Source organism: Lissotriton helveticus, chromosome 12, assembly GCF_964261635.1.
Source record: "Lissotriton helveticus chromosome 12, aLisHel1.1, whole genome shotgun sequence".
In the NCBI taxonomy this organism is placed as follows: domain Eukaryota; kingdom Metazoa; phylum Chordata; class Amphibia; order Caudata; family Salamandridae; genus Lissotriton; species Lissotriton helveticus.
Genome location: NC_136073.1, coordinates 569,339,712 through 569,366,486, shown reverse-complemented (window position 1 = coordinate 569,366,486; position 26,775 = coordinate 569,339,712). Strand labels below are relative to the sequence as shown.

General features: G+C 45.9%; 2 protein-coding genes across 2 annotated transcripts in view; one reads left to right on the top strand and one right to left on the bottom strand.

The window, feature by feature from the left end:
- COQ9 (coenzyme Q9) overlaps positions 1-9,487 on the bottom strand; it is a 70,291-nt gene extending 60,804 nt beyond the window's left edge. The window contains exon 1 of the mRNA XM_078670552.1: positions 9,334-9,487. Within this exon, the coding sequence (XP_078526678.1) occupies positions 9,334-9,451 (118 nt within the window). The 5' untranslated portion in view covers positions 9,452-9,487. The remainder of the gene's footprint in view (positions 1-9,333) is intronic.
- A 693-nt stretch (positions 9,488-10,180) lies between these two features.
- The window catches only part of CIAPIN1 (cytokine induced apoptosis inhibitor 1), a 114,659-nt gene continuing 98,064 nt past the window's right edge, over positions 10,181-26,775 (top strand). Inside the window, exon 1 of the mRNA XM_078670553.1 lies at positions 10,181-10,315. The gene's annotated coding sequence lies outside the window, so the exon portion shown is untranslated. The remainder of the gene's footprint in view (positions 10,316-26,775) is intronic.

Genomic DNA, 26,775 nt, shown 5'->3' with positions numbered 1-26,775 from the left:
TTTTTCAGATTGTTCTTGAGCGCATGCATGCACACAAGGGAGTGAGAAAGGGAAATTGGTCCCAGGCGGAAATGGATTATTTCCTGCAGTTCAACACATCAGAATACTACCAGTCCTTTCCGGCCCGTAATGTTACTGAAGATAAGACGATAACCCTGTCAGTGGTTGATGTTACAGCTCCCTTTTGTGTTCAGGGGGCTGGGAGCATAGAGGTGGGGTACTGCATGTGCAACACCACTTATAACTTGAGAACAACCAATAGTCCGCCCCTGATACCGCCACCTAAAGTCTATTTTGTTTGCGGATCTCATGGTTATGTCTGGCTTCCTCAGGGGTGGTCAGGAAGGTGTTATCTTTCTTACCTCTTGCCCCCAGTGTATATAGCCCCTCCCAATTACCATAAAGACCATCGCTTGCAACGTAGAAATGCCCATGTATTCCGGTTTAGGAGGATGATTAGTACAGATGACATAGATCAGACAGACACCACCTTGCAGCAGTTCACGGATGCAATGAAAGGTATCATACCCTTCTGGGCTCCAATGGCCAATAGTGTTAACATTCGACAGCTTACCAGGGTGGTGGAGGGAGTCATTAATACCACTGCAGGGATTTTGACCGATTTCACAGTAAAGTTCCAGGCTACGAGACTTGTTGCCCTTCAGAACCGGATGGGTTTAGACTTCATCCTTGCGAATCGGGGTGGGGCCTACTGCGTCATCGGCAGTAGCTGTTGTGTGTACATACCGGACCGCGCTCAGACTGTGTATACTGCTACACAGAAACTCCATAGGCTTGCCTCAGACATAATTAGGAAAATGGCACATGGTCTTTCACAGGTGGTTCTGGGGCCTCTTTGCTACTCGGGGCTGGTAGATTATTATTTTCCTGGTTGCCATGGCCGGTATCATTTTAGCCTGTTGTCTGTGCATACACTGTCTCCCTATCTGTTGTGCCTGCTGTGTGTCAATGCTGACGCCACGCCCCAAGTCCCCGAGGCATGATTCCAATACCAGGGCCATGGTGATGCAGGATATTCAGGATTTAATGGGCATCGATGAAAGCATTTTTTAATATTGATGCGTGTTTATCCTCAATGAGTATTTAGTTAGGAATAACAGTCGCAAGTTATCAACAGTAGCCTATGATTCGACAGTTTTCCTATCTTTAGAATTGTAAAGACCCTTACTTGATGGCACCAATAAAATTTAGCATGAATGCTAAAAGGAGGATCTGTTAGACTTGAAATGCTATTCTCATAATGCTCAGACTTTAAACTTTATCTTTGCAATGTTTATGCTCTTCATTAAGTTAGCATTCATGGCGCCATTTTAGTTGTCACCATCTCGCTCTGTGATTGAAACCAAGCTCTCGTCACTTGATGCTGGCATCAGCAGAAAAGCTGCCCCCTTGCACCTTCAGCTTGTACTTCTCAAGGCTGTGCCTTGCCACACCAGAGAATGTATTCTCTTTTTGTAACATACCTATGTTTTCAGAGAGACTCGTTCCCACAGTTTCTTATGTTGGGCACAGGCCGAGCTGCCTTGGTGTCAAGATAACATGTACCCAGCTTCAGGACCTTGGCTCATCCTTGTTTGCTGCCTTTGCTCACTGTAGCCTGGAATGGAATTTTCTAGTCTGGGCGTGTTCTTGGGGAATTGTGAATGTATAATACCTAACCCTATGTTGGGGGGAGTGAGTCCCTCAGCAGTCATCTTAGGAGACTGGTCAGACTGGGCTCCGCTGCAGCGCAATACTAATAAATAACTTGGTTTGTATTCTCTACTACCTGATCGACTCTTCATTGTTTGGAAGGCTGAGAGGTGGTTGTGAGTGACCTGGGTGGCCCCAATCGGGTCACTTCCTTCACCTGAGAAGTTAGAGAATTGTTACTCCAGGGAGTATGCAACAACAGATAATTGAAGTGGCCCATTATGGACATTGTGGAATTGTTTCCACAAAACAAGCTCTCGGAGACAGAGTCTGGTTTCCTCATCTCGATGAAAGAGTTGTTTTTTATTTTTTATTTTATTTATTCAGTTTTTGAGAAGAAATACATAAACACAATGTTATTTGTCAAAGTCAGCAACAATACATGGCAGTGTGCAAAGTGTAGTGGCATCCATCATCTTTCCCACAAAGAGGCACAGTCTCCAACAGACACATATTACATAGCATATCAAAGGTTTTTCAGATGAATCATGAACCTTTCCATAAACATATATAATACTAACAGTCAGGTGTTTGAGCTGTAATATAGGCAGTGAATGGACCCCAGATGTCCTTAGGTCTAGATGCTCCTGGCAACTCCTCCCAATAGCACAGAAGTTGATCCCTGCAAAAGGCAATATCCCTCAACCATTGCGGAAGCCTAGGAGCAGCCCTCCCATCCCAGTGCAACGACACCCTTCGCTTGGCCAACAGCAGCGCCTGAGCCACAAGCCTGCGATTACACGTTTTAAGATGTAGTACATTGCCTAATAAGCAGATCGGCATGGTACAAAGCACAGGCTCCCCAACCATTGTTGTTAATGCTTCAGTGACTTTCACCCAGAACTCCGATACCCTGCCACAGCTCCATGCCAAATGCTGAAAATCAGCCGTCTCCTCCCGCAGCGCCTACAATGATCTGAATCCCGGAGCCCATATTTAAACAGTTGCCCAGGCGTATAATATACTTGATGCACATACTTATAGTGAATCAGGCGCAAATTTCCATTCGCAGTGAACTGACCTGTCAATTTACAACATACGCCCCACTCATCCTCAGTCAGCGCCTGCGGCAAAATAGTGTTCCACTTCGCCAGGGGGCCCACACTCTCCTTCACTTCGTCAGCCTGCAATGCATTAAACAACCGGGTGATCATTTTTGCCCTATTTTGTGCAGCATAAAGATTTTGCAACGCCGTAAGAGTAGGAGGCTCCGCAGGGTAGCCAGGGTATAAAGCTTTAACCGCAGCCCTCAACCTACTATAGATAAATGTAGCCATAACCGAGCCTCCCTCATCACCCAGAAAAGCCTGGAATCCAATAAATTCACCACCGGAATAAATATCCCCCATAGTGCACTTACCCACAGACTGCAAAACTTTCAACGCTCCCGTTTCACAGGTCACTGAGATCTGCCCCAAGTGTCTCCCATGCATGCCGCGTGCAGTGCACTGTATCTATTTCGTCCTTCTCAAAGACCGTGGTATCATTAACCACCATACCTTTTAATGGCACCGGGTGTACAGCCCCTGCTTCCACCGCTACATGCGGCGTAAAGGGCGGCGCAGTCTGCCAATAGGACGCATATTTCGCTTGCGCACACAAATACAGTTGCATGTCTGGCACAGGAAATCCACCCTTTTCATAAGGCAGTGTCAGAACCTCCCACCTAATTTGCGGCTTTCTCCCTCCCCATACCAAGGTGATCAAAATCCCCTGCAGTACATTGAAAAAATACTGTCTCAAGATAACGGGTATATTGACAAATAAATATTGAAATTTAGGGAGGACCACCATTTTTAGCAACGCCCCCCTGTCTGCAAAGGTCAACGGAAGCCGTATCCATTTAGCCACTTTGTCTTCAAGATGCACTATCGCCTTCCCATAGTTTTCACGCACAACAATCTGCGGATCTTTGTGCACCCAAACTCCCAGGTATTTGACAGGCTCATCACTCCATATCACAGGGTATTCAAGCTGCACTATTTCGTACACCCTGTTAAAGCAAATACCACTGATTTATCCCAATTAATCCCCAACCCTAAGTACCATTCAAATCTAATATATTCACGTATCAGTTTCTCTAGATGTACCTCAGGCTCACAGACATATAGGACCATATCATCGGCGTACATTGACACCGCCAATGGCCTCTGCTGAAACTGTAGCGCTGCTTGTGCAAGCCGATGCCGCAAAATGCAGGTCAAGGGCTCCAAAATAAGGGCAAAAAGAAGTGGCGATAAGGGACAGCCCTGCCTCGTCCCTCGCCCACTCGGGAATGCGTCGGAGGTCTACCATTAACACGAACACGAGCCACTGGCGCTGTCTACAGCAGCTGAATCCAATTAGTGAATATAAAGGGCACACCCATCTGATGCGCCAAGATATAGAATCAAATGCCTTTGCAGCGTCCAGTAGGACTGCCGCTGCAGGTAACTCAGGCTTCAGGAGGTGCATCATTGCAAATAGCGTCCGTAAGTTGTGTGCCGTGGAGCGGGACAAAGCCAGATTGGTCCGGCAGGACCATCACGGGCAGCAACAATTGCAATCTAGTGGCAAGCACCTTAGCCAAAAATGTTTACATCCGTATTCATTAGCGATAAAGGCCGATATGAGTCACACCTAGCAGGATCCTTCCCTGGCTTAGAAAGAGTCACAATCAATGCTTCGCGGAGCGTGGCCCGCAGCCTCTGCTGTTCATACGCCTCCTCAAACATAGCCTGAAGATGAGGTGCCAGAAAATCCAGATACTCTTTGTAAAACTCCGCAGGGAGTCCATTTGTGCCCGTTGCCTTACCATTAGGCAAAGCATTGACCGCATCGCGTATCTCATCCAAAGTGAACGGATGCATTAAAAAATCCTGCTGCCTTCTCAATGAGAGAGTTGAATGAGAAATGAAAGCCTGCCATCTACGCAACTGAAGTTAATTGAAAACCACTCAACACACCTTAAATATGTCAGAGTTGCCAAATAATGCATTGAAAATATTTGCTGTTGACTTGTTCGGTCCTCTTGACAATGGGCAACACCTGATGGTGATTGTTGATGAATACTTCTGTTTTCCATCGAAAGATCTTTCATCCATCACACAACAATGAGTCATCGAGAAATTAGACGGCATCTTTGCGATATGGGGTGTTCCTGTTATCCTAATATCCGTCAAGGGCACATCTTTCAACAGTCGAGAATTCAGAGACTTTCTCAGTCATCTTAATGTGAAGCATCAGAAGCACACAACTCGTTGGCCACAGGCCTTGTTGAACGTTTCACAAGTACACTTAAGAAAGCGTTCCGTTTGCTGTATTTGAAAAGCTCGACCTTAAAATTGTCCTCAATTCTACTGTTTGAGCTTCCTGTTGGACTCCTCACTCGACCACAGGTGAAAGCCCTATAACCTTGATACTCTGGGGAGCCATAATAACCAAGTTACCTCAATGGACCATCAGAAGATCAAGTGCAGAGGAAGAACCCTGTATAAGAGACTTGAATTGCAAAAGAAAAACAAGCATTGAAAATGCAATAGGTCTCGCAATAGAAGAGTTTCACATTTTTCGTTTTGCAAATGGATGAGTGGCGTTGCGTGGATGAGTGGCGTTGCGTGGATGAGTGGCGTTGCGTGGATGAGTGGCGTTGCGTGGGTGAGTGGCGTTGCGTGGGTGAGTGGCGTTGCGTGGGTGAGTGGCGTTGCGTGGGTGAGTGGCGTTGCGTGGGTGAGTGGCGTTGCGTGGGTGAGTGGCGTTGCGTGGGTGAGTGGCGTTGCGTGGGTGAGTGGCGTTGCGTGGGTGAGTGGCGTTGCGTGGGTGAGTGGCGTTGCGTGGGTGAGTGGCGTTGCGTGGGTGAGTGGCGTTGCGTGGGTGAGTGGCGTTGCGTGGGTGAGTGGCGTTGCGTGGGTGAGTGGCGTTGCGTGTGTGAGTGGCGTTGCGTGGCTGAGTGGCGTTGCGTGGCTGAGTGGCGTTGCGTGGCTGAGTGGCGTTGCGTGGCTGAGTGGCGTTGCGTGGCTGAGTGGCGTTGCGTGGCTGAGTGGCGTTGCGTGGCTGAGTGGCGTTGCGTGGCTGAGTGGCGTTGCGTGGCTGAGTGGCGTTGCGTGGGTGAGTGGCGTTGCGTGGGTGAGTGGCGTTGCGTGTGTGAGTGGCGTTGCGTGGTTGAGTGGCGTTGCGTGGTTGAGTGGCGTTGCGTGGTTGAGTGGCGTTGCGTGTGTGAGTGGCGTTGCGTGTGTGAGTGGCGTTGCGTGTGTGTGTGGCGTTGCGTGTGTGTGTGGCGTTGCGTGTGTGTGTGGCGTTGCGTGTGTGTGTGGCGTTGCGTGTGTGTGTGGCGTTGCGTGTGTGTGTGGCGTTGCGTGTGTGTGTGGCGTTGCGTGTGTGTGTGGCGTTGCGTGTGTGTGTGGCGTTGCGTGTGTGTGTGGCGTTGCGTGTGTGTGTGGCGTTGCGTGTGTGTGTGGCGTTGCGTGTGTGTGTGGCGTTGCGTGTGTGAGTGGCGTTGCGTGTGTGAGTGGCGTTGCGTGTGTGAGTGGCGTTGCGTGTGTGAGTGGCGTTGCGTGTGTGAGTGGCGTTGCGTGTGTGAGTGGCGTTGCGTGTGTGAGTGGCGTTGCGTGTGTGAGTGGCGTTGCGTGGCTGAGTGGCGTGGCGTGGCTGAGTGGCGTGGCGTGGCTGAGTGGCGTGGCGTGGCTGAGTGGCGTGGCGTGGCTGAGTGGCGTGGCGTGGCTGAGTGGCGTGGCGTGGCTGAGTGGCGTTGCGTGGGTGAGTGGCGTTGCGTGGGTGAGTGGCGTTGCGTGGGTGAGTGGCGTTGCGTGGGTGAGTGGCGTTGCGTGGGTGAGTGGCGTTGCGTGGGTGAGTGGCGTTGCGTGGGTGAGTGGCGTTGCGTGGGTGAGTGGCGTTGCGTGGTTGAGTGGCGTTGCGTGTGTGAGTGGCGTTGCGTGTGTGAGTGGCGTTGCGTGTGTGAGTGGCGTTGCGTGTGTGAGTGGCGTTGCGTGTGTGAGTGGCGTTGCGTGTGTGAGTGGCGTTGCATGTGTGAGTGGCGTTGCGTGTGTGTGGCGTTGCGTGTGTGTGGCGTTGCGTGTGTGTGTGGCGTTGCGTGTGTGGCGTTGCGTGTGTGTGTGGCGTTGCGTGTGTGTGTGGCGTTGCGTGTGTGTGTGGCGTTGCGTGTGTGAGTGGCGTTGCGTGTGTGAGTGGCGTTGCGTGTGTGAGTGGCGTTGCGTGGCTGAGTGGCGTTGCGTGGCTGAGTGGCGTTGCGTGGCTGAGTGGCGTTGCGTGGCTGAGTGGCGTTGCGTGGGTGAGTGGCGTTGCGTGGGTGAGTGGCGTTGCGTGGTTGAGTGGCGTTGCGTGTGTGAGTGGCGTTGCGTGGTTGAGTGGCGTTGCATGTGTGAGTGGCGTTGCATGTGTGAGTGGCGTTGCGTGTGTGAGTGGCGTTGCGTGTGTGTGTGGCGTTGCGTGTGTGTGTGGCGTTGCGTGTGTGTGTGGCGTTGCGTGTGTGTGTGGCGTTGCGTGTGTGTGTGGCGTTGCGTGTGTGAGTGGCGTTGCGTGGGTGAGTGGCGTTGCGTGGGTGAGTGGCGTTGCGTGGGTGAGTGGCGTTGCGTGGGTGAGTGGCGTTGCGTGGGTGAGTGGCGTTGCGTGGGTGAGTGGCGTTGCGTGGGTGAGTGGCGTTGCGTGGGTGAGTGGCGTTGCGTGGGTGAGTGAATGGTTAGCTGTTGCTTATGCGACGTATAGCACTTAATACTAAAGTAGGCAGACCTTCTTAGCCTTTGTGAGAATAATAGCAAAATAAAAATAAAAACCAGATCAAGTCAAGGACGCAAACGGCACCATGCTATTGTTTATTTACTCAGATGATTTGCATAAAAATGTAACTTGTGAGCACGTTTCTCTAACTCTCCAATAATCCCATTACAACACTTTGTACAAATGAGATTGGGACTCATCCTTCCGAAGTCGAGAAAAATGTGCAACGCTGTGTTGTAGTTAATTTTTTTAATTAACAAAATGCAAATAATGTGGAGAGATTTCAAGTGATTCAGGAATGGGCGCCCTTGTAAAGAGAAAGTACGGCCGGCCTGGGCAGTGATAGGGGAGGAGGGAGGAGAAATGCGAGTCACGGCAGCAGCAGCCTTTGATGTGCCTGCCGGCCGGCCGTGAATAATTAGGGGGTGAGAAATGCGCTCGGAGGGCTGCCTTTGATGTGGTAATGCGAGGCAGGCAGGCAGGCGGCTGGTGGCATTGTGCACGCGCTTTTTAGGGCTTGCGCAAGCGCAATGACCTAAAAAGCACATGCACTTGAAGGAATCGCCAGTGGAATCGCCAGTGGTGGATAAACACTGGATAAGCCCCTATAGAGCTTCGCCAGCTATGCGCTGAAGCGCATCAGCAGGCGAGCCCTAATGAAGGGCTATGCAGACAGCGCCAACATGCAAAAGACATTACATTTACTAGTGGAGATCGAGTGCTTGTCTGTCAGTTTAGAAAACAGAAATCTGATGTTCCCTGCAATACTGAGCCATTCCAGGTTGCGACAAGCAAAGGACACATGGTGACTGCCCAACGTCCTGGATAGCCTTACACAAGATTACTTGCATTTACGGCATGTGGCTAATCGCTCGTCAGGCACTGATGCCAATGTAGAGACTGGGTCTGAAATGAAAATTTGAGAACCCCTAACTGCTGTTTTTCCTACATTGCCAAAACAGATCATGGACTCTTCCACTGCCTGTCCCCAGTTTCGGAAGACGCAGTCGGGACGTGTGATCAGAGTGCCATGAAGACACTTACTGAAGAGTTATGATAGATAGGATATATATATATATATATATATATATATATATATATATACACACATACATATATATATATATATTTTATTTTAACAGAGGGGGAGATGTAGTGTCGTACGAGTTAACAATGACGGAACCCTTTTGGCTCCTGATAGTCTCCATAGAACAGTGACATAAACATAAGAGCGTGAAGTGAATGCAGGTTTAGAATGTTGAGCGCACTGTCACACGCAGAAGATTAAAGATATGTTATAGTAAGCCCCTTGTGTGGGTAGTCATTAGCAGGTACCCAGGCTGGAGAAGAGGCTACCCTACTGACCCTGCCCTGGGGCGGGGGTCTGCCTTTTTATTAACAAGCCCCACCTGACTACAGATTGGTACAGACATAAACACATCACGGGGGTGCCCAGAGTGCCATCTGTCAACTAGTACATCCCAGCAAGAACTTAAATAACCAATATTGTGCAGTTTTGCCACTAAACTGTTATCACTTTCTCTCATCCTTTTCAAAGATTATTGCTCTGTGTTTAATTCTTGGCGCATGAGACGAGAGCCTTAGTGGCAGCCAAACCCAAGTGAAGTTAGGCTAGTTTTTAAACTCGAAGGTCCAAGAGGACCTAGAGCAGAAACACGCATCAGACTCGAGCCTGCCTCGAGCTTTCAGTGGCTGGTACACATTTTATTCTGTGCGTTCCGGGCGTCCATTCCTACAGTGTAAAGTTGCTAACGGGCTTGGTGCAACAAGTATTTTTCCCGATGTCCTTCACTTCACCTTGTCTTTTGACATATCTGTCTTCCCTCTTTGCCGCTACCGCGCCTCTCGTTCCCCTCGAACCACCCACCGTGGCATTGTCTCCCTTACCTGGGACACCCTCTCGTAACAACCTCCAGCCCGCCCGCCGGAGGGTCAGCAGAGCTAGAGCTGCCATCTTGGGTATGGTCCGTGAAGAGTGCGCGACTTCAAAACCCATACCACGCATGCGCCAGAAAAACTCCAGCTGACAGGATTGTTTGCCTGTGACTATCTATTGACTCGGGGCCGAGGAAGTCCACCGGCACATGTATAGCGGTCACTTACGGTTATCAAGAGAGCGATGTAGTGCCTTAACGGAGATACCGCGGACCCACTTTGTTAGTACTGGTGTGCATTAAGTCTATCTCGGGTAGCACTGCACTGTTAAAAATAACGCCCACGGTTTTATTCACAACACCAAAACGTTCTCAAGACGTGCTTCAGGGAGAATACTAGCCAACTTCCGACTGACTTAAACATGGCCGCCATTGCTTTTACTTCGAATCCTGGGGCGCTTAAGAAGCTGTCCCTACCCAGGCGGCCATCTTCTAATGTATTTATATGTACAGCACGAGAGAAACAATCAATAAAGACACAGAATAATGATACTGCACTCAATAGTATAAATTCTACTACGTAAACTTACGACGAGCGTAATTCAGAACAATTATTATGTCCCAATAGACCTCAGTTCCCCTCCCTTTAGAAATATATATGGTACTCTAAATCTAATAACTAATTCGATTTAACACTTTGCGCACCTCTATTGGATCTCTATGCCTTTTTCTGTTTTTTTACCCTGATTTTTTCGCATAGAGAATAGTTCGCTCCGCGGTGGCGGCTAGATCTTCGCCCTGTTCCTAGAGCAAACTAACGCTCGTGTACTCTTTGTATTTCTCAGGGTTCTGTGGTCGCTACGGAGATGCAAGAATGGGAAGGGGAGTGGCTTCTGCGTGGCGACGTCATGCAGAGGGCTGTGTCAAATTGCTAGTAGGAAGGTGACTGTCGTGGTGGGACATACACTGTGTGAAGACGTACAAGGAGGTCTGGGGTGAGTGTGTAGAACGAGGAGGGGAAAGAGGGACGTGGTATCTGAAAGGACTGTCACTAAGTTTATATGGGGTTTACGGGTACGATGGATACATATATAGTTTGTTTTATAAACGTATGCTGTTAACCAGTAATCCGCATCGTCCTTTGTGATTTTACTTGCCCTTATTTCTGTGTGTTCCAATTGGTTTTGGCCAAGCTTTTGAATTTCTACTAATAGTTTCAGTTTTTGGCAGGCAGTTTCTGTGTGTTCGATGTCCACACAGTGACACATTAGCGCGTAATTCACCCCACCACCTCTTTACGGATCTTTAAACTCTTCTCTACAAAATACATTTTTAGGTCTCGCCTGTCGATGCGCATGCGCATCGAGCAAGCCAGACTATAGGGGCTCATCGACTCTTTATCTAACTTGCAATGAATCGTGGCGATTCCTTGCAGTGCCCGTGACTTTTAAGCTCAATGCGCATGTGCATTGAGCTTAAAAGCGCGTGCACAGCCGCCCGCATTCCTCCGACACCTTTGAAGTGAAGCTTAGCTTCACTTCAAAGGCCCGGCTTCTTCACACCCACATGCCGCTCTGCCCCGCTCCGCCCCCTCCCCTGAGTCATCCTGCCTGCCCAGACTTCTCCTCCCCCCTACTTACATCCCGCTTTCACTTGTTTTTTGTTCCGACTCGACGTTCCCCCCGCCCCCTCCCGCCACGCAATGCCGAGAGCTTGTTTTTTAATGCCATCTTTTCTCCCCACGCTCTTTGGAGAGAATGCATTTGTGTTTTCTAATTGCTTCCCCTGACTGACGCCTTCCCGGATCATTGCAACCACAGTCACTTGCAGGTTTGCAAAACAGGCTGGGTAAACAAACAGATGACGTGGGCAGTTCAGTGCGATTGTCCAGCGAGTTGATATCGTCCGCAAGTTATTGTCCGCCCTCTGGTGCTTTGGACCACATCCTGACCCTATAGCCCTGAAAAATGATGGTACCACACAAGCCTATTGACCGCATACTGTCTGTGGTGTCTGCCCGCCCGCTCTCCACTCTATCAGGCAGCCAGCCGCACTCCTCCCACACCCCCGCTCCGCCCCCTCACTCTCTCTGCCCGCCCGCTCTCCACTCCATCAGGCAGCCAGCTTCAGGAGAGCAATCTGGAGAGCAATCTGCGGGGTGTCGCCATTTTAGCAGCACGGGCTTTCCCGATCACTGGACACTTACAAATTGGGCAGCATCATTGAAGGCTTTGCTGCCTTACAAAACCGGCTCAGCGTGGCTGTCGCAACGCAAGTTTCCGTGTCTCCTGGAAGGCATCAAGTGCAATACTCTATTCCTCGTGGAACAGATCCAGCAGGACAGACGAGTACAAGAATAGTAGTTTGTATCAAAAGCATGACCTTCATTACCGCATGATAGCTGGGTGTTAATCAGCATGGCTAAGTCTAATTCCTTACGCACGGTGACATTTCTAATGTAGCTTCAGCGCCATCGGAAGTATAAAGCACTATATCCGTATCATACCATTATCGGCACTACAGGTCTTGTGTTGCGGATTGAGTTTCCTTTTAGAGGAAAGTTTGGTTCTGATTTGCATGTGTGCCAACTGGGGCCTCTGGTCAAGAATTGTAACTTCTGTCATTGCACAGAGCCCTAGAACTTAGGGTGGCTGATTATCTCACAAGAACATAAGAAACTTTACACGAAAAAAACACGCCCTTTTGGCAGGGCCACTGGAGCTTACTTGACTAACTATTTACAGCTGTTGGCTGGAGACTGTCATGTCTGGGTTCATTATGATATTCCGAGCGTTAAAACATACACTGCCAAACGCGCCTTCACATCCTCACCCCCTCATCCTCACACACCCTCACTCACCCTCACCCTCACTCACCCTCACCCTCACTCACCCTCACCCACACTCACCCTCACTCACCCTCACTCACCCTCAACCCCTCACCCTCACTCACCCTCACTCACACTCACCCTCACTCACCCTCAACGCCTCACCCTCACTCACCCTCAACCCCTCACCCTCACTCACCCTCACCCTCACTTACCCTCAACCCTTCACCCTCAAACCCTCACTCACCCTCACCCTCACTCTCACTCACCCTCACTCTCACTCACCCTCACTCACCCTCAACCCCTCAGCATCACACTCACTCACCCTCACCCTCACTCACCCTCAACCCCTCACCTACCCTCACCCTCAACCACTCACCCTCACCCTCACTCACCCTCAACACCTCACTCGCCCTCACCCTCACTCACCCTCAACCCCTCACCCTCACTCACCCTCACCCACCCTCACCCACCCTCACTCACCCTCACTCTCACTCACCCTCAACCCCTCACCCTCACTCACCCTCAACCCCTCACCCACCCTCAACCCCTCACCCACCCTCAACCCCTCACCCTAACTCACACTCACCCTCACTCACCCTCACCCTCACTCACCCTCACTCACCCTCACTCACCCTCAACCCCTCACTCACCCTCACTCACTCACCCTCACTCACCCTCACCCACCCTCACCCTCACTCACCCTCACTCTCACTCACCCTCACCCTCACTCACCCTCAACCCCTCACCCTCACACAGTGCAATAGGTCTCGGAGCATTTGAGTTAGAGCTTTTACATTTGTTTATGGCTTTTTTTCTTTGTAATTCTTTAGCATTGCCTACAGGAAACAAAAATACTAAAGATTTACAAAAAAAACCCATAAACAATTCTAAAAGCACTAACTCTAATGCTGCGAGACCTATTGCATTTCCAATGCTTGTTCTCAGTTACTCTCCTTGCCAAGCCCCCACCAGGCATACGCTCTCACTGTTACATGACACTCTCAAGAGCGCATGACATGACTGTAAAATTTATAATAAATAAATGATGATGAGTCCTTGTATTGCTTTATCCAGATTTATTCTTAGTAATTAGGAATTGATATAAAGGATTTAAGCAATAATATAATTAGGTAAGTCTAAGATGAATCCCCACCGGGAGCAGCAGGCAGCTGCTCAGCCTCAGATATAATCAACTGTCATTTCAAACATACACACCCAGTACTCTATGTGACATCATAGATCTATGCTGAGGTAATTATAATCAACACTAAAAAAGGACAGAATGAAAGGAAAAGCAGAATGTAACACATCTTTCCCCTTGAAAGAAACAAGAACAATATTAACAACAATAAAATTAGAAAAGATAAAAACATCAATAGGTGAAAGTATGAAAGTAAATAACGTAAATAGATAAGATAAAATTATCAAAAGGTGAAAGTAAGAAGTGAAGTATAGTTATTCACAAATTAATAAATCCACAATAATGGAAATAGAAACAACAACAAAATTAGAAAAGGTAAAAACATTAAAAGGTGAAAGTATGAAAGTAAGTACAGTCATCTACATCATTACAAATCCACAAGAATGGAAATGGATGGATTTGGTAAAATACATATGAACTCTTCTAAAAACTTTAGAGCATTTAAATGTTTCATAATAATGAAAAACATTAGGGTATTTAAATGATTCATATCAATGAAAAACATCTCAAATGGATGGATTTGGTAAATTACATATGAACTCCTCTAAAAACTTTAGAGCATTTAAATGTTTCATAATAATGAAAAACATTAGAGCATTTAAATGATTCATATTAATGAAAAACATCTCTAAAATTGAACAACCATCGGCTCTTTAAACATCGAATCAATTATAGAGCACTCTGTGGTTCTTTAAACATCTTATATACTGAACCCCTATGGTTCTATATATGAACACTCTGTGGTTCTTCAATTTACTGAACTTCTATGGTTCTAACATTTAATATACTGAACCCCTGTGGTTCTTTAATATACTGAACCCCTATGGTTCTATACATGAGCACTCTGTGGCTCTTTAATATACTGAACCCTTGTGGTTCTATACATGAGCATCCTGTGGCTCTTTAATATTAAACCATGTGAACACCTCTTAAAATATCAGAGCACTAATGTGGTTCACTTAATAAAATAGAACTTTAGGGCTCTTATAATTATTGAATAAATTGAACACCTCTAAATTATTAGAGCACATATGTGGTTCACATACTAAAATTAGAGCAATTTGGCTCTTATAAACTTTGAATAAATTGAACTCCTCTAATAACCTTTAGAGCACATATGTGGTTCAATAAGCTTTAAAGCTCTTTAAAAGATTGAAATTTTTTAAAACGCGGTTTATCATCGGATGCAAACCGTAAACTCCTAAAACCAAGAAGTACTAGAACTCAGAATTTGGACACTAATGTGGCCCTGCAAACGTATACATTCAATAATTCTTTAAATGAAATTGACTGTAACCAAGGTACGAATATATGAATGTCTGCAATCAAAAGTCTGAATAAATTAAAACAGAGCACCTCAACTTAAGTTGAGCATAAAATTGGCTCACTTCATAAAATAAACTAAATCAGCAATAACTGGAATATACACAAAATAAATTATCCATTCAAACTGTAGATGAGAAAGTAGAACTTTTACATTTTGTATGTAACGTAAGGAAATACTGGAGCTATCTCTAAACTGTCATACATTAAATAGATGAGCACACTGAAGATCTGAATCGTGTACGTTATAACTCGTTCTTGAGCTGTGCACATCAGCGATGTAGAGAGTTACAATAGGTAACTAAATATTTCAAAGTACCTTTGGATTTTGGTTTTCACAAAAGTTGTCATTAAAACAATAAAAGTAGTCACCGTTGTCGTGCTAGACGTTGTGAGTATGAGACTTGAAGAAATAAATAGTACCTTGACTCTTTGAAATAGAAATGAAAACATCCCAGAGACTTGTTAAATGCAGGGTTTCAAAAACAACATAGCGTGCCAGTCGCTGTGACACGATGGTGAAATACGATGGCAGATTCTCAGAAAGGCAAAGCATTTATATAGAAACGCTGTGGAAACGCTGTTGAAATGAAAGCGTTTGATTTATGACGACAGTACGCAGCAAACATCACGCAGTCGCGTCTTTGGCAGATGGCTCACGGCGAAAATGTGCTTGAACAAAGGCGGTAATTCATAGGCTGACATCAGGAAGTAAAGGTGGTGACTCATAGGCTGACATCATGGAAGTAGAACACGAGGAGAGCTTTCCTTCGCTAACTCCTCGAAACCTTCAGTAAACGTCATCAAACTGATTGAAGAAAGGGAAGGGCAAGGATCGCTGCAGACTAACTGATAACTCAACTGTCATCCCCAAACAGGACTGTGAGTGTCAGAGTTTTATATGAAAGAGTTAGAGTTTTTCATGAAATGCTCCGTTAAGTTGAGTGCGCTGGCACCCAATTATCTCTTAAACACTGCTCGCAGCTTGTACACCATTTTTGCAGGGAATGAGTTTACAAACAGCTTTCTTTCCTTAAAAGCGCCGCTCATTTGTTTTACAGCTACATTCCACTTTGAAATAGTGCTGTCATCTGTTTCAAATATCCTCAAAGGTTTTAGATAAAATGAAAGCAGCCGCCTCAGACAAATTGCTGACAGGTTTGCCTTGGGAAGTCTCCGAAATATACTTCTTTGTATATGATAAATTAAATAGTTCCACTTGGAATATGATATATAAACATTAATTGCCTTATGTTATAATAACGAACATTACTCGAAGGTACACTTTTTCATATTTCAAGTTCACTTTACATCGGAACTCGATACTTATCTCCGGTTGAGGTGTGCCTTTTATTTCTTTCCTCGAAGTGTTGGAAATAGTAAAACCGATCCAAGCAGTGGCAAATTAGTTTGTTCAAGGTCGAATTAACATAGCAGGTGGCAATTTAAATATCGAAACTTTTGGAATACTTTAGTTTGTTTCACGCTCATACCAACTCTCTACTTACTTATGGCTGTCAGATGTTGTTGACACCGGTGGGGAAATCAAAGGGTTGGCATGAAGTTCAGGTAGTTCATTTCAATTTCTTGTCATCACGCGTAGTTTCTTCTGTAATCGTCGCCAGTGTAAAATTTATAATAAATAAATGATGATGAGACCTTGTATTGCTTTATCCAGATTTATTCTTAGTAGTTAGGAATTGATATAAAGGATTTAAGTAATAATATAATTAGGTAAGTCTAAGATGAATCCCCACCGGGAGCAGCAGGCAGCTGCTCAGCCTCAGATATAATCAACTGTCCTTTCAAACATACACACCCAGTACTCTATGTGACATCATAGATCTATGCTGAGGTAATTATAATCAACACTAAAAAAGGACAGAATGAAAGGAAAAGCAGAATGTAACAATGACACTCTAAAGTACTGTTTGCGTTTTGTAGCCCTTGTACTACTTAAATCAATCAGGGATTTTGTGAAGCGCACTACTCGCCTGTGAGGGTCTCAAGGTGCTGGGGGGTGGGAGGGGATGTCGCCCAGCTCAGTGTCATCCAAAAAGCCAGGTCTTGAAGCTCTTCCTGAATTTTTGCAGTGTGGGTGTTCGTCTGATGCTAAGGGGTAGTTCATTCTCGGTCTTGGCTGCAATGTAGGAGAAAGTTCTTCCTCCTGTTCTGGCTTTCCGGATGCGAGGGGTTTCGGCTAGGGCGAGGTCAGTGTATCGGAGGTTTCCCTTGGGTGTGTAAGTAGATTATTTCGCTGAGTTATTGGGGTCAGGTGTTGTGGAGGGATTTGTAGGCATGAGTGAGCAGCTTGAAGGTCACTCTCTTTTCGACAGGTAGCAAGTGGAGGTCTCTTAGGTGGTGGGTGATGTGGTCTTGTCGTGGGATGCTGAGGACGAGTCTGAAATCCCAGAGAGACTGTGTGGTGTCTCATGTGCATAGTTTGTTTCCATAGGTTGGACTTTGTTTTCTTTTAATAAAGTTTGGGAGGAATTTAGTGTCATGCTGGACACGTTGTAGTGTCTCAGCAGACACTTGTATTGCCTGCCACTCCCTCGAGGGCTGGACAGACTTGCACATCCATCCACCACAGGCATCACAAGTGACGTGGCCCTGCAAATAAAAGCAAAAGTGACACAGATGATGGACGGAATGCAGACCAAATCAAACATTCACCCTTAGTCAAGAGATATGGGTTAAATCCATTGTTCTTTTGCTCACCATGCCATCCCAGCTTAGAACCAGCCATATGCAAATCCTTGACCCTGTTCCTCATGGGAACAGTTGAACCCAAACTGCCAAGCCAAGTCCTCCCTGGACTGGAAACAAGGATCCTGGGACTGGTTTCGGGGCATCACCCCTTCATCAGCCAGGCTATCTTGAATCCAGTGGCACAGTGAGGGACCCACGTCTGGGCATACCTGGCGCACTTAGGGCGAGAAAGCAAAAGACACACAGATGATAGACAGAATGCAGAGCAAATCAAATATTTACGTCCAGTCAAGAGATCTGCATTAAATCCATTGTTCTTTTGCTCACTGTCCCAGTTGAGATCCAGTCATATGCAAATCAGTCTTGACACTGTTCCTAATAGGAACAGTCAAGGCCAAACTGTCAAGCCAAGTTCTCCCTGGACCGGAAAAAAGCATCCTGGGACCGGTTTCGTGACATCATCCCTCATCAGCCAGGCTAGCTTTATTCCAGTGGCACGGTGAGCCCGGGACCCACGTCTGGGCATACCCGACTGTGATAAAGAGGCCACAGGACTTACCGACGGGTTACCCGGGAGCGGACATTCCGGTATCTGGAGTCACCCTAATGGACCTTGGGAATTGGAGGCAAAAGCGTGTTCGTGCCAATTACCCTTCCCGTATGCTGTTTCCCCACAGCGAGAGCTGAGGATGATACCGGAAGAGGGAGGAGTTGAACTGGGAAGCGGTTACCATCAACCAATTAAATACGGAGGAGACAGGAAGGAGTCGTCGTGGACCAGCGCCAATTACCCTTCGCGTATGCTGTTTCCCCACAGCGAGAGCCGAGGACGATACCGGAAGAGGGAGGAGTTGAACTGGGAAGCGTTTACCATCAACCAATGAAATATGGAGGAGACACGAAGGAGTCGTCGTGGACCAGCAACGAGGAAGGAGACGCGGAGAACGGAGGATAACAGAACAACCTGGACAAAGACGACGCGGGAAGACAGAACAACGTGAAGGCTGCCAGAGTCCAGGAGGAAGAAGACGAACCTAGCAAAACGGTGGTCCGAGGAGTGGTGGAACCCACCGGAGGAGGCTGGAGAGCGGCCGCAACTCTGGAGAGTTGCGGCAGAGTCGGTAAGTCCTACCGTCTCCTGGGACCCGGGAGGGGAGAGAGGGTGGCGGGAGGAAGGTTTGGGTTAGAGGGGTCTAAAGCGTTTTTTAAATTTTTTTTTATGATTCGCTAAAGAGGTTTTGGAAAAGAATGTATTGAATCATTTGGGGACACTTATTTGTTGTTTGGTAAACCGGGCACTTATATCCCAGCCTTTTCACCAACTCCTTTGGGGGGGGGTTGACTCTTGGACGGCATTTAAACCTGCTGCACATCGACGTTGCAGTCCGAGGTCCATTTTAGTCTTCTTTTCACACAAAGTATTTTGAGTTCTTTGTCTTTCCCCTTTTGGGCCTTCCTGTGCACGAGCTCCTTGACCCTCACTACTTCACACCCAGGTGCGGTGACTGGTGGCATGACAAACTCCCCTCTTCATAGAACAAATTCTGACGGCTCTATTTTATCTTCTCTCCTATGAGCCTCCAGGGAGATTCCATCGAGAAGCCCAAACCATCGGCCCAAGACACTATAGCCAGCTTGTCACTAAGTACATCCGGAGGAATCCAACAGGAGATACAGACAGCCGCCAGTGATAGTTCACTTGACAATTCACTTGTTAGCAATAAACAACACTATTTCCCATAACGGCGCACTTAGGGTGAGAAAGGAAAAGACACACATATAATGGACAAAATGTCGAGCAGGGAAGACCTGGCCTGGCAGTTCGGGCTGGACTGTTCCCATGGAGAACAGGGTCAAGACTGATTTGCATATGGCCGGGTCTAAACTGGAATGGCGTGGCATGCACAAAAACAATGGATTTAATCCAGATCTGTGACTGTGATGAATGTTTAATTTATTCAGCATTCCGTCTATCATTTGTTCCTTTTGTATTTGTCACCCTAAGTGGTAAGGGTATGCCCAGATATAGGTGGCTGTGCTCTCTACGCCACCAGATTAAATCTAGCCAGGCTGATGAAGGGTGTTACCCCGAAACCGGTCCCATGATGCTCGTTTCTGGTCCACAGAAGACCTGGCCTGGCAGTTCGGGCTGGACTGCTCTCATGGGGAACAGGGTCAAGCCTGATTTGCATATGGCTGGGTCTAAACTGGAATGGTGTGGCGTGCTAGAAAACAATGGATTCAACCATGATCTGTGATTGGGGTTAATGCTTGATTTATTCAGTATTCCGTCCATCATCTGCTCTATTTGCGCCTGCAAATAAAAGGGCTCGGGTGCACGTGCTCATGGACAGTTTAGTAATCATACGCTGAGTGTCTTTGTCATTTATTTAGTAGCATGTGGGCCTAGGGCCCACAACACTACTCTGTGCAGGCTATTCTGCTTCTTGTAATCATACACATTGACTGCCTTGTAGACACAATTGTTCCTTTTATTCCAGTTACTACCCATGGCAATCATTCAAAAGTGGTTCTGAATTTGCTGCCAGGAGAACTATCCCAATTTAGGATAGTGTCACATTGTGTGGAGTTCTTCTCCTTCGCTCATCTTGTCTTGCTGGCTTGCTATGTTTCCATCACTCTCAGGAATCCCATAAGTCACAAATACTTTTTCTAGGTTTGGGATTATCTCCTCAGCCGCTGTTGATCTCATAACTTCAGCTTTTGAATACTTGCTGCAAGCATTAATTACTAACAGAGGTCTCTTATCCTGTAAGCCTTTGAAGTCATCACTCAACCGTACCCATGGGATGTAATTGTTTTTAGATGATGGGTTTTTGATAGGTGAGACAAGTCACAAGAGTTTGCTCTACCGTTAGGGAAACCACTCTATTTGTCAGAGACAGATCTTGGTTTTCACAATCCCTCGATCGCTTGAGTGTGCGATCTGTCATGGGAATCATTTTACTGGGTATAAAGAGGGTATTTCCTCAAAAAAGCTACTGCCCTTCAGCTATTGATAGTTAGTCTTTGACATAGTAGCATGCATGCTTGTGATTTCTAGCTTCAAAGGTGCTAAACCTTCATTATTTTCCACCAATCATTGCAGGTAATGCCTGTTCAAAGACATTCTTCAATGGGGTATTCTCTTGATATCGCTTGCCTTTCTCGAGTCAGGTGCCACCCCTTCTTCTGTAATTTTGTAGCCAAATAACTCAATTTCCAATCTTAAGAATTAATTCACATTCATTTCTACAGAGGGTTAGGTAGATCTCTTTTGGACTTCAGCAGGGCTCGGAGGTAGTTATGGTGCTGTTAAATGGTTTGTGCATACACCAGGATGTCATGGCTCCCATTTAGGCCAGAAAGTACTTCTTTTATGTGGTTTTGGAAGACTTAGGCTGCACTGGAGATACCAAAGTTGAGGGCAGTGGTACTGGAACAATTTTCGTATTGGGGTGCTGATCATTGACAGCACATTACCAGAGTCCAAAGTTCTACTTGAAGAGTGGGTTTACTGAATGAGCCATACCTGTTCAGCAAGAGTATAGTAAGTCAAGTAGTGCATATACTACAAATATATGGTTAAAATGTGGTATTTTTCATTTATATTGATACTTTTCTCCATCAAAATGGTCCCTTGGTGTAACCAAATTTCCAGAAATAATCCCTGGACTGCAAACTCCGTTTTGATTGGAAAAGAAGGAGCTCTTAATTGCCTTTCACAAATTATGATAATCTGGAGATGTGGCTGCAGTGTGGGGTGTTCAGGAGGAATCTGGCGAAGGTGTTCCAGAATGCACAAAAGAGAGACATCAGGGTAGAGGAGAAGCACTTGCAGTCCCCCTGATGTGCCGCTTTCCTCCCTAGTGAGCATGTCTTACCAGATTTTGCAAAATGGCTTCCAACACTTCTCCAAGCAGTATTGTTACATTGGCGTGCCATGTGTGCGCTTACATCATGATCCGCACGAGGGAGGGTCAAACAGTGGTAGTGGAAGCAATTCCACTGCTATTTCCGGTAAGGGCATGTAGGGTGATTACCGTGTTTCAGCACTTCCCCCAAGGGTGTGTGCTAGGGCATGTTTGATACGTCTTTAGCACCTGAGAGCCGGTGATGAGGACATGTCCAGCAATTGCTTAGCACCTGACCGGTTAATACCATGTATACCCTAGTTATAATTACTTTGGCATTAATACTCAAAATCACTCTCATGGTTTACTTCCCCACTGCCTGGGGCAGTGTGAAGCTATGGTTCATGCCTGGATGATTGCATCCCTTTTGTGGCATCTTCTTTCATGACAAATTGTGACTCCAGGGACATTACTTACAACTACAAAAATCCTATGTGCTGTCTATGCCCCTCTCCTATGTCTCTGTAGTCTATACATCTCTAGGTGCTTTTCTTAGAGAGGAAGAATGTAGTCATTCAGCACAGTTTGCTTGTATTGACAAGCCTTCCCTTTTCTCATGGATCGAGTTGTCCTCTCTCCTGTACCTCCTAATTCCACCAGTACACAGTGCCATTTCCCCCTCATCCCCGCCCCCACATATAGATCTCAAAGGCATTCTGGATTTGCAAAACCATGTGTTTTCTCCACTCATGTCACCCTTGCTTCCGACAGGGTTTGGCTTCATGGGTACAGATATCAGTGAGGTCTTGTCATATGTAACCTGGGTGACTACACACCTCCTCCTGAAAATCTTCTCCATGCTGCTATTTGTTGTGGTGGAAGGAACGTACAAATTCCATGGGAGAGTGTGGAAGGGGGGGAGGGGTACCTCCACTGTGAGTACCATCCCTTCCTGTCTCATTAGGGCTTTAATTCTTCTTAGAATGGAACAGGTGGAGGTTTGAACCACCCCAACGCTGACATCGCAGCCAGAAGATTCACATTACATTTCTTCTCTTCCAGATGCATTTAACTGTAATTGGCAAAATGCTGTTCTTTTTTATTTTTTTTTTATTTTTATTATTCTACTTGTCAGTGGGTTTGTTTATATCTATCATAGCAGCTGACCACTTTGAGGTAGGCCTGGGATTTTCTATGACCTCATTTGAGAGATTACAAGCTTTAAAGCTTGACCACTGAAATCTGTTATTACCATTTCAGAGAAAGAACTCCCACCAAAGAGTTCTGTAATCATGTGGAGAAATGAATTCGATGACCTGGTCCCTTCACGAGGACACAAAACTTCGAAATAACTGGCACTATTCTTTTATTATGGAGAAAGAGTGCTTTATTCCTGTCAATAAAATTTGAAACGGACCATCTCTTCTAACCTCTCATTTAGTATTTCCTTTGATTAAGTGAAGCAAATGAAGGCTACCACTTCCAGAATGCACTGATTTGCTAAGTGAAAGCCAAAGACTAACAGCATGGTACCAGCACACATGGGGTAAACTAGCTAAAAATGTACATATTTTCATAATCCTGATTTCAAAGTAAACACATGTTGACTTTTCACAACGTAAAAACATACTAAGGAATATTGCACATTTGAATTTCTTCCCTGCTGAGCAAACACATCCATAATATTTTACTTTATAAAAGACCCTCTTAAGTATTTTAGCATTATTATTATGCTTTCTGACCATTGCTTCCAGATTATTACTTCTACAAGCTTGTTTTAGAAACCTATCGACCCCTGTGGCAAAGATCTCCCTGTTGTAAACTATAGGATAAGTAGAAAAGTTTATCAAACTTGAAAAACAGAGTAAAATGTTTTTGTTAAATAGTAATGTAAATTGAGTAGATCCAGTTATTTTAAATGTTGAACAAATTAAAAATTCTGCATTAGTAATTTTAAAATTATTTACATTATTTTTCTTAAGTTTACATTATAAAAAAAATTCCACCTGAAGTAAAACATGTATATTATTTTATTATGTATTATTTATTATTAAAAGTGATGCATAGAATTAATTAAAAGTAATGCAAGTATATTTTAATAAAGTTTGTTACATTGATTTTTAAATTAAAGCTTTTGTTAATATGTAATCTTTAACATTACATTTATATTTATTTTATAGAAGTTGAAAGAAATTAATGTATTTTAACATATTTCCTATGTGATTATATCTTCAGTCCTGTCTCCATTATTTTCTAAGAGAGGGTGTAGTAGTTCAGTACCAGTGGGTACCCATGTATGGTGCTGGATTTATTCCAGGTATGAGCAGGAATACATTTACTACTGTTTTGGGTCCTGTTCGCTCTATCAACTGTAGAAGTGCAATTTGTGAATAGCAATGGGCGTCCTGTTTTGTGGATGGGGGTCTGTTTCTCCCTAAACCACTGAGCCCTCTCTAAACTCTTCTGTACCCTTCCGGAACACCTCCAATTTAGTTGTAAGTTTCCCCTTTTTCCAGCCACTCTCCCTCCCACAAAATGACCTCTAAGTAGTAAAATTATGTGCTTGAAAATCTCCAATAGAAAACAACGGAGAGGTGGAGATTTACACTTGTAGGTTGGTGAATTGCATTGTCTAGTAACTAAGTAGCACTACTGTAGTACTGCTTTGCGTACTACAAAATGTACAATTATGATCCCTGTTGGTGCAGCAGTATTTATAAATGTTTGGTAGAAGACGCTACTGCCCTAAGGTATAACGCATATATTCTTGGTATCATCTGCATAGAGTACTGTATATTGGAGCATACATAAAAAATAAACATAAGCAAAACAAAACTTGAGTGGCAAGAAGTAACTTTAAAATGAAGATCTACACAGCAAGTGTCAGAACATCAGTTGCTTTCGACATTTCTACGCCCGGCGCACCTTTTCCACTGCTGTGTGCTGTGACTATCGACAGTTGCCTGCTCGTGACCAGTGAGCTGTGTGCTGGGCAGATAAGAAGGGTGGAGTGCCATCCACCAACATAAGCACAGCTCGTCATATGCCCAGCCCGTCATATGCACGTAGGACGTGGTTGGGTTGCTGATGCACACCTTACTGTTGTCATATTGAGTACCCTATGGAATACTCTAAGGGGCAGCAGGTGGCCTACGAGGTGGATGCATAGCTGCCATTGGTGCAGTGGCACTGGCGCCCAGAGGGGTGAGGCAGGCCTTCCTGCCTTGCACTAGCTGCCATTATAGCAAGCTCTGACTTTTCTTTTTATGTTCTCTACACATCCACACGGGGTATGGGTCTAAGGGACAGTTTACCGACCAGTCACCAGATTTAGTCCCCAATTCCACTATATTCAATACATAAAAATCTGGAGGTCAAACAAAAAACCATTAAGGAAAAAGAAAAAGAGACATAGCAACCATAAGCCATCCAACTTACTATTATTAAATAGAATTCTAAAAGGAATATTCTATTCCATAATCAGAACTAATATCTAACACGGAGACCGTTACGAATCAGTCAGATTTCCATCAACGACCTGCAGACTCTGGAGCTTGGAAGCCCCCTCGCTGTCCGCCTCTGTTGAAGCATCACCTCTGTTGAAGCGTTGCTTGCTGAAACGCTGTCTGGTGGGGTAGCATGTCCCCCCCCCCCCCCCCCCCACGAGTGGAGTCCCACTCTCCATAGCCACAGCGGTAATCTCCTTGCTGAGGACCTTGATAGAGGCCTGGCAAGTGTCCTCGGCCTCGCCCGGCCCAGTTAAAAAGGCAAGCTTGAAAGACCTGTTTGATGCCAGTTTGGGCCTTGTCCAGGGAAGTGAATGTGCCCACATACTTGGAGACGTCCTTCACGAAACGCTCCCTAAAGAGGCTACCCTCTGCTAGAGGACCAGTTTCCGCAGGGGCAAGCTCAGTGAGATTAGAGTCCATCCTCATAAGGAGAGATTTGCGTCTCTCTGTGGATATAGCACAGTTAGCATTCCCCAACAATCATATGGCCCTTTGGGTCCACCCTGCCAGTACGTCGGAATCCACGGGAGCGCCCGACTCCTTTGCCTTCAAGGCCATTTCCAGAATCTTGGCTAATGGCCCCTCCACGTCCAGGAGTTTGTCCTGGCAGCCTCGCCAGGCACGATCAATTCCCTTCTTAGGGTCCTTAGCGAACTTCTTCAAGAAGGTAAGGAGGCTTGCGTCGTTGTCTGGGGTTTCCGGAACCCTATCCAAGATATCGGGCCTGGGTCACACTCTGAACGCAACCTGTAACGCACATCCTTGTCAAAACTTTTGCGCAGGTTGTCGTGTAAGTAGGCAGCAACCTCTGGAGCAGATACCCAAACCGACGACCTAGGGTGTAGGATGTCGGCGGGATTGAAAGTGAAGGGTGCGTTTAAAACCTGAGATAGGTCATGCTCCACATTCTTCGTCTTCCATGACTTTTTCTTGGGGGAAGCCTCCTCATCGGGTGTCTGTGTCCGTATCCTTGTCAATGCGCTCCTGGCACTTAGACTTACTGCATTTGGTAGGTGGAGTAGGAGCCTTAGGTAGTGTAGCTAAGGTACTAGCGTGAGGCCAGGACTCAGTTTTAGAGTCACCTATAGTATCATCCGTTTTAGGGTCGGTATGTGCAGAGAAACCATGATGCTTAGCAAATCTCTCCAATTGCTTCGTAATTTGTTTTAACGCAGCCGCCAATACCTGCTGCACAGTACCAGGTACTGCTTTCTCAATGGCCCGGTTGACAGACTCTTGGACCGAGGCATCCAGAGCGTCAACAATATGGTCCTCCATTGAAGTTTCCTCTACTTCCTCTTGAAAAAGAGCATCATCCTCCTCATTCTACCCCAGTCTTCCATTATGATATATGTATTTACTTATTATAATATAGCCAGTTAGTTAAGGCAAAGAGGATTAAAGCGGAGGAGTAAGGGGGAGCCAACCCAATGCACACAGAACGAGCTCCTCGGCAATGCTGTGATCAACAATTAGTATTAAAAAACAGTGGTCCAATGGACTAATATTTTCAAATATCACAATTAGTTTAACATTTTATAGTTTACATAATGGAATATTCTTTGAGAACAACAAAACAGCCGAACAAACTAGTGGTGATTTATTTATTTTCTACCACTAATAGACAATATATTTGTCATAAATAATACAGGGTCAAAAAAGGTTGCCCCAACCGGAGCGTGCAAAAATAGGAAAGTTAAGTGGATTTAGTGATGAAGAAAAAGAGGGAAAGTTTACAAAGAGCGTGACATAAAAACAATTCCGCAATTCAAATACAAGGATCAATACTCATCCTCACATTAAGACCTGACCCTAATTCAATTCTGCAATATTCATTCAAATTTTTCAAGAACCGTTATGATTGATAAATCCTATGCACATAGAAAGGAAATAGTATTGGTCCAGGTCGATAATCTGTATTAAGCGTCGACGTTTCGACTTGACTTTTGGCCACACGGTGAATTAAACCTGGGCCGGCCGAGTCTTCATCAGGACTAAATGGGCAACCATGTGTTCTTTGGGATGA